Source organism: Etheostoma spectabile, chromosome 1 (assembly GCF_008692095.1).
Source record: "Etheostoma spectabile isolate EspeVRDwgs_2016 chromosome 1, UIUC_Espe_1.0, whole genome shotgun sequence".
NCBI classification, from domain to species: Eukaryota; Metazoa; Chordata; class Actinopteri; order Perciformes; family Percidae; genus Etheostoma; species Etheostoma spectabile.
This window is the reverse complement of record NC_045733.1, coordinates 17526092-17536586: the sequence shown is the minus strand read 5'-3', so window position 1 is coordinate 17536586 and position 10495 is coordinate 17526092. Positions and strand designations below refer to the sequence as shown.

The following is a 10495-nucleotide window of genomic DNA, read 5'->3' as shown; positions in this document are numbered from 1 at the left end:
TGTGTGTGTGTGTGTGTGTGTGAGTGTGACAGAGAGAGAGAGAGAGAGAAAGAGAGATAGCAAAAGAAAAAAAGAGAGGCAGACTGTTATACTCCACCCCCACCATACAATACCTCTAGCTACAATAATATTAATGATCCACTCATAGGAGCCTATTACTCATTCAGCCATTAAAGCAACTTTCAAATCCCCACTGGATAAGTCACGCACAATATCAAAGCATCACAATTAAAGCAAAAAAAGTATGTGGATCACACCTACAGTATGTACTAAATGCCAAAACTGAATGTCAATGAGTCAGGTATAATTTATCATACCTGTTATGATGTTGAAGTCAGGTGATACCTTAGGATTAAATGAACTACTCCATGGGAGTTCATGGTGAATCTAAATTGTACAAGTTGTTATAACAATAATAAACTTTATTTACACAGCACTTTTCAAGACCTTTAGGCTTAAGCCAGGACTTATGAACAGTCAGCAATATAAATAGAACCTAAACCACAAAGTGCTTTAAAGTTAATCAGTGACATCTATAAAGCAATTCTAAAACTTACTAACCAGCAAAGAGAGGCTAAAACAAGGCTGATATGACTTTGTCTAAAAGCTAAGCAGCAACCTTTTTTACCAGTTTACATTGTTAGATAGCGTTTTGGCTAAACCCTGAATACAACAAATTACAATCAGCTAACAGAGATGAAATTAAAGAATGAATCGCCTTCTCGAGGTCAGGCCGATAGAGAAAATACCCGACTTGAGATGAGATGCTTCCCAGGTAAAACGTGATTAAACAACTTTTGTGACTCGTTTATCAACTGAAAGGTCACTGTGAAATATTACACCCAGGATTCTGGCTGCAGGTTTGGCATTTTGTAGACAGATAGACCAAATGTTTTTGTGGACTAGACTGGGACTAACTATCTGGGAGGACTAGAAATAAAAATAATTATAGATATTATTATCCACCACCTTGTTACTGGTTTTTAAATGGGGAAGTATATTTCATCCATGTTACAATGGTACTGATTTTTGTTTGTATGTATATGTCCCAGTAGCACTATGAATACACAGAACCACGGGAGGCCAAGGAAGGAGATTTGCGGGAACACCACAGGTCAGATACAGATCAGCATCAATGATGCCGACCCACTTTTCAAGGTGATCCAATAACTGTGTCAAATGCTGAGCTGACATCAAGAATAATTAAAGTTGAACAATCTCCAGCATCAGCTGTAAGAAAAAGATTGTATGTTATTTCACTGAGTTGCAGAGCTGGCAACAAACTGAGAACAATAAGATAGAACACTTCTCTGGGTATTCTACTGCATATTGAACTGTAAACTTCCTGATTCTAGTGAAGTCCTCAACCTTTATGTTCTCTCTGAGCGGCTTCATCTTTCTAAAGAGTGCTTATCCTCATCCCTTCCTCCAAAGAACAGCATTAGCTGGGACAGTAAGGCAGTGCTGGCTCACTAGGGATAAATGTTCTCTTGCCTCAAGGGGAGGAACAGGGCAAGGCACAGAAAAAAATAGTTTTGAGTGATGCCTCTGTCTAGCTGACTAATGAAGAGTTCAGTCAGGGTCAATCCATTACAACCAAAAGCATTTAATTATTAATTACGGCCAAATCTATAGACAGTTAAGGACAAGTGACATTGTATGTTTAATGTGTGATATAGCTGGTGATGGGGTATGAGGGGCTGGTTTAGGCTAGAGAGATGTGGCATTTCTGCTATTAGTGTAGGTCAGTAGAGAACTTAAAAAAAGAGAGGAAGGAAAGGTTGCAATTGCTGCTTTTGAGAAACAAATGTGGGCAGTGTAAGCTTACACATTCATGTACACAGACATAATAAAATGGTGTGCCCATACATCAAGACATCATAAACTGTGTGTTTACTGTTAGGAAAAAGAGAGGGAACACTTAGAATCAGATGTTAGCCTAAGTAAACTCCTTATAAAGAGGGTCATAAATAAGGACATCCCCAAAACCAAATTCCATAAAAACTTCTGTAATGTGAAACTGCGGTCTAATTTTTGTATTGAGATTTGTCTAAGTTTGAGTTATTCTTAGTGTACAAATCAACTGCGATTGTGGAACTGTGAAATTGTTGGAAAGTGGAAGAGATTGAATGAAAGGGGAAAGGTCTGACTGTTGTTTTTATACACATGTATGTTTATATGTTATGTTTACATGGGGGGAGGGGGGGGAGAGACTTAATTAATGGCTGGCTAAATAGTCACTGTGGTCTTCAGTGCTCCTGTGTCTTTATCTGTCTCTTTAGTTTTGGGTTTGTGTTACGCCTTTTATATACAAAAAAAACAAAAAACAGTGTGATCATAAGAATAATCCTGGTTAAAACAAACGCTTTGGCATTGGCTCGCTATAACACCAAATTCAAAATAGTGTTGCTGTCTGTGTGGGTGTGTGTGTCACACTCATGACAGGTCCAACCTCTACAGTAATGTGCGTGTGCATATGTGTATTGCCTGAGGCAGTTGCATAGGGTGGAGGGTTGAGTGAGCGGGGAGCAAAGCCGCCTGAGTGGTTTGCTTCATTAGGAAACAAAATATAAGCTTTCCGGGCCATTAGGACTGACTTTAGATGCAAAAGCACATAAGACGACGACTCACCTCATCAACGATGCATTGCAGTAACTGGAGAGGCTGGAAGAGGAGAGGCACAAGGAGATGAAAAAAACACATCAGCCTACATGGAATTTCTTGGCAATAGAGAAAATCAATAGTGTGATACAAAAAAAAGTATCTACTTAGATTAATCAATTTCAGCGAGCTTAGGCAAAGCAGTCCTTCAGCTCCTGCATGTTTTTATTGTTGCATAATGGCGCCTAATGTAATACCAGCAGTTTAAGCATGATCAAATATTTCATTGCAAAAATGCAATTTGAGTGTTGTTTTTCAAATGAGAGAGCCAACCGAGACTATAATGTGGTAGACCTCTATTCCCTTTCTTCTTTTTCTGATGCAGTAAAACTCACCATTAAAGATCCTTGGTTTTTCTGAATCTGTAGGGCAAGACAGAGAAGAGAGGACACAGCAATATGTAATTAGCGTGTCATAATCAAGAGGATGCACTTGGACACATTATGATCACTAGGAGAAAATTATTGCTTTCCTGTTGGCAATTTGTGAGTATGCGTTAACACCATTTACATAATGAAAACACACAAATGTTAATGGCCTTGTTCTCATTTGTGGAGAATGGGGGTAAAAGATCCACTAATGCTAATTTTCAGAGTAGTACTTTATTCATACCCTCCAGGTTATCTAGATGGGCTGGAATAGCTGTGAAAAACAGTATGAGCAAGCTTTGTAATAAGCATGCTCAATGTGTCAATTTCACAGGTGCAACGCTGACAACAAACAGGCCAGGACACGGCAAGCTACCTTCATAGATGATGGCATTAGGGTTACAGGAAAAAAAGGTTATTTAAGAGCAGATCTTTGAATGTGCAGGAAGATAAAACCCTAAATTAATAGTGTTTAGGGCAGACAAAATATAGAAAAATACATCTGCTATCTAATACTTATTTGACTTACTAAATTTCCTTTCTATAGTCACAATCAAAACATATGAAAGGATTGAGTTCTTAAAAATACAGGAAAATAGTAACTTTTAATATGAAAGATCTAGACAGCCTCTGAGATAATGTGACACTGTCATGAAAACATCAAAAGCATTTCATTTCCCTATTTAAAAACCCCCAGGGCTTAATTTGTCAGGACAATCCGTTTATTTTTTTAGAAACACAAACTTATAACTTCATCATATAGAACAAATGATAAAAGGCCTGAAAACTAGGCTCAGCTTAATGTCTAAGAGTTTTTGGTAAATAAATTGCTCATTTCTCCGGGCTTTTGACAGTGCATTAGAGCACTTATTGATTCACTCGATTAAATACAGGTTTTCACACTCTGCAAATACCAAGAGACTGCTAAACTGCCTCTATATCCAGTTTTGCCTGATTCAGACACATTAACGGCAACTATGGAAAACTAATTTGTTCAGAAATAATTACTAGGACAAAATTGCATGCGGCTCCAGGGGTTGAAATTGGATTGTGGGAGACTAACTTATTCAAGCATAATTGAGCACTTATTCTTCTTGTACCAGGTAGCTTGACCACATATCAAAAAGAGATCTCCCTATCTAACTCTCATCACTTTGGGCTGATTATCTGGTGGACATATCATTATCTGCATGCTCAACATGTAAATTAACATAATTTAAAATGAAATTTATACTTATAAAAGACTTTCCATTGATGCATTTCTTCAGTTGTTCTTTTGATACCTGATCTAAGAAAAACAAACAATTGAAACTTGACAAGCAAGGAGGTTGTGTTTGTGTGTGTGTATCTCTGAATTACGTCAGAAGTTGTGTGGAACATCAGCTTCTTGTCTCTCTGAGCTGCTCTGTTGAGTGGCTTTGTGACGACTTATGAGCCACATCAAGCTTCATTCGTTTTGTTTGAAAATATCACAGTGGACTCGATGGGAAAATAAGTAGTCACAATTTTTAGATGTGAAATGATTTCTGTTTCTTTCAAGTGCAACTCAAGAAACACTTCTAAAAGATCAGATGGCTGTTTCCCTCCTCAAAGATATTTCTTCAAAGGTAAGGAATAAGAAAACTGCAAAAGGATCCCTTTTTGATCAAAACTGTCAACAAAGGTTGACATGCATGTCTTGGTTATGGGCAAGGGCAGTCCCACTCTGGCACCATGGAGGTTTCACTAGAAAAAGAGGGGAAATGGTGAGAGGTCCCTTTCTGTTTTTCTTCTTGACTTGTAGGTCAACAACCACTAAAGGCCCTTTCAGACACAACATGATTTGAGCTGTTTTTTCCTCTACTTTGCCTTCCGTGCATTTCTGGCTGCCTCGTTTCTATCGGCCACGCAGATATTCGGCACGGCCCAAGTCATTGGAAATATGGGTTTCAAAGCGCAGCGTTGCCATTGTTGTGAGTACTAAAAGGGCCATAAGTCACTCTGAGATGTGCTACATCTCAGTGCTAGCCAAACGCTTCAGGACAGCTCAACTTAGATTCACTAAGTGGTAAATTAATTTGCATCATCTGTTTTATTGGTGATAAATAAGCTCTATGAAGTCAAAAAATTACATCTTGAAAATAATGTATTAATCAGCTGCATAGACTAGCCTAATACAAGGTAATGCAGATATTGTGCGTTATTTAAAAAAAAATGTTTGGGTGACAATAATCATTATGGTAATAAATAGCGACAGATGTAGCTTTACATACTTAAGATTGAGAAGGGCAAATATGTTTTTGCATCAGTTATCAGGTAATCTAAAGCCTAAAAGGGAAGCCTAATACACTGAATGTTTTAACTACTTTCACAAAGGGGGACATGTGACCAAGTAAAGCATTAAAGAGTTTGCAGCTGGTATAGAGTGCTTTATACTCATATAGCATTACAGTACCATTTTCTTTCCATTTCATTTGAGAGGAAAAAACAAAGTAAAAAGGGAAACGCTGTTTGATGGATGCAGCGATGTGTAATGGAAGCTCCTGAAACACACACACACACACACACACACACACACACACACACACACACACACACACACACACATACACACATACACACACGCACACACACACATAACTGACATGGCATTTCATCCAAAGATTCATTCAAATTTGAGAAAATATGACAAAATAAAGAGAAACAAAAACAACCATAGAGCAAACAAATCAATCAGAAGCAATAGTGCTGGCGGCTGTATACACATCACATCAGGTCTGGTGTCTTCAAAGACTTTCAGAGCGAGCCGTGCAAAAACTCCATTAACTCCTGACAAAGGACGCAAATGAATCCCGACATGTGGTGAAGAGGAATTAAAGAGACCATTTCTAATCATGACAAACATGAGGTGATGATTCCACTGTGCGTGCATGCACACAATGAATGAAGGAAGGATTATGCATCAACTAACCAGAAAAGGAAAGCAACTGGTAAGCACACACCCTTCTTCAGAATGTAAAGGGTAAACAAAAGACCCCAAACAATTCTAAAATTGGCTTTTCAAAAGTGCAAATCATAAATGCCTCAAAGCTAAATTCAACTATAGCAACTTCTCCTGTATCTTCCACTAGTCTACACTGGAAACTCAGATGATACTCTTCCAAACTCTCTCTCCCTTTCATCTTCTCCAAATTCTCCCTCAGTATGTACTAAAATGTTCTCTGTGAAGTGTAGCAGGGGGTTTTTGCACAGACAGCTGTGCCAGTGTCTGCAAAAATGACAGCTTAGGCCCGAGGACTTTGGCTGGCTGCGCCTGACGAGCTGGATCTGAGTGCTCTCGCCACACCGCTCTGCTACAGCCTGCAGGTGAAGTCTCTGCAGTACCATATGGAGTTAAGGGGAAAATTAACACTGAGATGAGGGAAGCTGCGTGACAGTGGAGAGCTTAAACTATAAACTGAGAGGTGTTTCGAATATTTTGTCTACCCCAAATTATATCATTGAGCAAAGATCAAAAATATTCAGTTGCAAAAGTACACTAACAATTAACATGATAATGACAGCATTAGTTAGATTGATTGTGCGACAATTACATCCTAACAACTTCAGCGCTATAAAGACACACCTTTGCACAAAGGTTTGGATATCATTTTCACGATGGCTCTAGAATTGATGATCAACACGGAAAAGAAGTGAATATTCTATCAGCGCATAATAGATAACATTGATAGAATTACATCTTCAAATAGAGGTCACTGACATTAACATCCAAAACACTTTCAAGAAATTTCAGTAAATTTGAATGCATAGATGCTGAGATTTTAAGTCTCATATGACATCCAACTCCAATCCGTTTGGTAAATTGGTTTTGCTATTTCCCAGGAAGGATAGTTGGCATAGAGAAAGGAAGCAGTCAATTAGACATTCCCTGGGCAGACAGTGCAGTTACATCACATTCTGCTTCTTTAATCAACCGCAATGACGTTTCGTTTAACTGACGGAGCAGTCCAAGTGTTGCAGACATTAAGGCCACAGGAAAATTACACAGACAATGATCAAATGGGCCAATACATAGAACACTGTTAAGATTCCTTTTCCTTGGTAATCAAACAAAAAGTGTGAATGTATAGCTAGTGTTCATATGGTAAAAACAAATTAAAACCCACTCCAATAATGTAATATAATTAAGATTTTCCTAGCCTTATTTTCATACAACCAGAATGTAGTTTTAGGAACAGACTCTTCATGTAAATAACATTTTGTAAAGGCAAGCGGCCAGGAGGTAAGCTGAGGTAACCAGAATTAGATTGCTCCGCTAGGGATTAGTGCGATAAACCCATCTTAAAGGGGCTAATTACGACTTGATGGGATTAGGAAGACATTTGGAGGTCAGCAATTACATTTGGGCAGAATTTTAACTTAGTGTAACTGGGAGGCACAAAAATGAAATTGAACAGCAGATTTATACATTTAAAGTTGAATATCAACATTAATACAACTAATCTAGAAAGTAATGTAGATGATAGAAAATAATATTTCATGTCAACACAGGCATGCTAATCCTATTCAGGGCATTTAAACATTATTTGTGCCTCATGTAATAGTTACATAATGAAAACAATATTTTCTATAAAAAAATCTGATTTGAAAAATAAAATGTAATTTGCAGAACAAACGGTAGTTTAACCACTGAGGATATTGTAACTAGTGTAAACCAATAGTGTTTTTTAGGAATCTTCCCAGCCCAAAATCTGGATATTTTTAGGTTGAGATCGATAAAAACAATTAGCCTAAAATAAAAATAAAAGAAAGACTAAAATAACTCACCTGTGGATATGGGAACATGCCTAGCGCCAACTGTGTAAAGATGAAAGAAATAATAAGTGTTATTAGATATTCTTAGATTCTTCTTGAGACTTTGATGAAAACATACTGGAAAAAGGCTGAGTACTGGGCCTGTGGCAATATCTGTTATACCTGTACAAACTTAAGCTTTCCTCCCCTTCATAATGCTTACATTTGTGTAGCTTATAATGGCCAATTTTAGCAACCCTATATTTTAACTTATATTTTCGGCTGTACCTAATGTTTGACCCACCCTCCTAAGAGATACTGTGTGCTTCACAAAGGTAGAATTTCTTGCATGGCTGCTAGATTGGACTCCATTAGACTACACAGGCTCTAAGGAGGAAGGAAGGAAAATGCTGCTGAAGCCAATGAAGTGTGCAGAACTTCAGACTTTCTGTCTTTGAGGTAAGCTTAGTGCCCACCTGCTGATAACACTTCATCAAACAACATCAGCTAATAACCCCCCACGATTACCACCTGCAGAGAACAAAATAGAGGGATAAAGAGAAGCAGGAGAGGATTGTGGGACGGTTATATGTAATGTGTGGACTTGTGTTATTTTGGCAGGGGGGTTGGGTGACAGCTCTCTCTGACATTTGGCAAATCACTCAGGGTGGGCGTTTTTCATCTTGGTCAAGAGCAGCTTGTAGGCAACATTGCGTTATTAAAACGTCAAAATGCTCATGATCTTTCCTTGAACAAATATTAGACCAACTAGCATGCTAAAGATCAATCCAAATTGAGTGGGACTGCAAGCCATTTAATTTAACTTAATGCACACACCCACAGCTAGAAAGAAAGAGAACAATTCCATCTTTATCACACAGCGATCATGTCAATCATTTTGACATGGCTCCTTCTCTCTGAAATCATCTATTGTCGTTATAATTGTACGATATTAAACATTACGGACAAACAAAGGAAAGGCAGAGGCCCCAATCATTTCTTATACTGCAGAGGGAGAGCTGTGGACAGAAACAGATGGAGAATCAATAGTGTCAGTGGGAGGACAAGAGGCCAAGGAATGTTATACTGAAATTAAAATGTTATTTCAAAATGCAGGGCGTCAGTCAAGCACTCGATCTATTGTAACAGAGATACTGATGCACATATATGCATCTTGTGCTACTTAATAAGCAACAGCTAACCTAAATACATAATATATAATCAATTCAATTTTAAGTGTACTGTATTATACCCAACTGTGTAATTGCAAAAAGATTAATGGACCACTTTTGCGAGGATTTAGTGTCCCCTACATACATTTCCTACAGTTCTGGGTATAGTATAAAGCCTTTTATACATTGTCGCACCTCCATGAAAGAGATTCCCACACTCCAGACATCTGCATGGATACCATACTGTTCTCCTGATATCCTTTCCGGCTATGGAGCAAAAACAAACATCAATCAAAACCAGAAGAAGCTAACTCATCTCTTCACTAGTACGACTTTGAAATTACTTGACATAAAGTTAAGGGGTTACTCACCGCCATGTACGCGTTAGTTCCCACATACGTTTTGGCTATAGAATTCACCAACTGCAAAAAAAGGAATTAACAGTGAATAAGAAAATAATGTGTGTATATTAGGCTGAATCCCATTCCTTCCCCTTACCCCTACCCTTGGCCCTTACCCCTACCCCTTGGCCCTTGAAACCAAGGGTAGGGGTAAGGGGTGAAAACATAACCCTAGAATTGGGACACCACTTGGTGACAATCCAATACAGTATTGATCACAAACTTCCAAGATGCCGTCTAGGTCTGTTGATTGTGTGGGTTTGGACACATAGTGTGTGTTATATATTTTTATGTTATTTAGGTTCACTTTGGTAGTGAAGAGTACTTATCTGTGTAGTACTTAGGTCTGTTTGCAATACAATGTGTATACACATGCAAGTGGTACATAACATACAATAACACCTGTATACATGGTGTGTTGTATATCTGTTTCAGTTATCACCGTTTTGAATGTCATTGATGTTCACAAAAACATTTTGTTGACAAAAAATCGCTTATTGGTGATAAATGAACATGACAGGCAAAAAAAACGTTAAAAAAATATGTTACAGAACCATTGTCAAATATTAGAACCATAACTAACATGTCGCACACATAAAGGCACTCAATGGTGTAAAACTAAAAAAATACACACAAGGACCACAACAAACTAACAACACACTACACTGTTGTAACTACAGCTGCTTTGATATTCAGACCAGTCTGGAGCCTTTGGCCAGTAACCCCCCCCTCACATATCATCAGTGTCCCATATCAAAACCAACAAAATATAAACAGTGCATGAACAATGAACAGGAATTATACAGATTATTACAATAATAGTAGGCTACCAAGCAATAATGAATGGGTACAACATGAACATATGAATTAGAGAAGAGTCTGCTGGTTTTCAGCCCCAACCGGATCAGCTGCTGTGTCCTCCTGTGTCCTCCTGTGTGGAGACGGGCGGTATATGTTAAGCACGTAGCAGCGTGTTACATAGACCGTTAATAATATCAGCTATACAATCATAGCGATCTATAGTCCATTCAAGCAGAAATATGTGGGACTGTTCAACATTAGCGTTAGCGATTAGCGTTAGCGATTAGCGTGTAGCATTGCAAGCTAGCGATTTTTAAAA

General features: G+C 38.2%; 1 protein-coding gene across 1 annotated transcript in view; it reads right to left on the bottom strand.

The window, feature by feature from the left end:
* The window catches only part of map2k5 (mitogen-activated protein kinase kinase 5), a 62595-nt gene that overhangs the window by 25943 nt on the left and 26157 nt on the right, over positions 1-10495 (bottom strand). Inside the window, exons 15-19 of the mRNA XM_032539298.1 lie at positions 9346-9396; positions 9170-9241; positions 7836-7865; positions 2997-3023; positions 2632-2664 (exon numbers count right to left, since the gene is read on the bottom strand). Coding sequence (XP_032395189.1) covers positions 2632-2664; positions 2997-3023; positions 7836-7865; positions 9170-9241; positions 9346-9396 — 213 coding nt within the window. The remainder of the gene's footprint in view (positions 1-2631; positions 2665-2996; positions 3024-7835; positions 7866-9169; positions 9242-9345; positions 9397-10495) is intronic.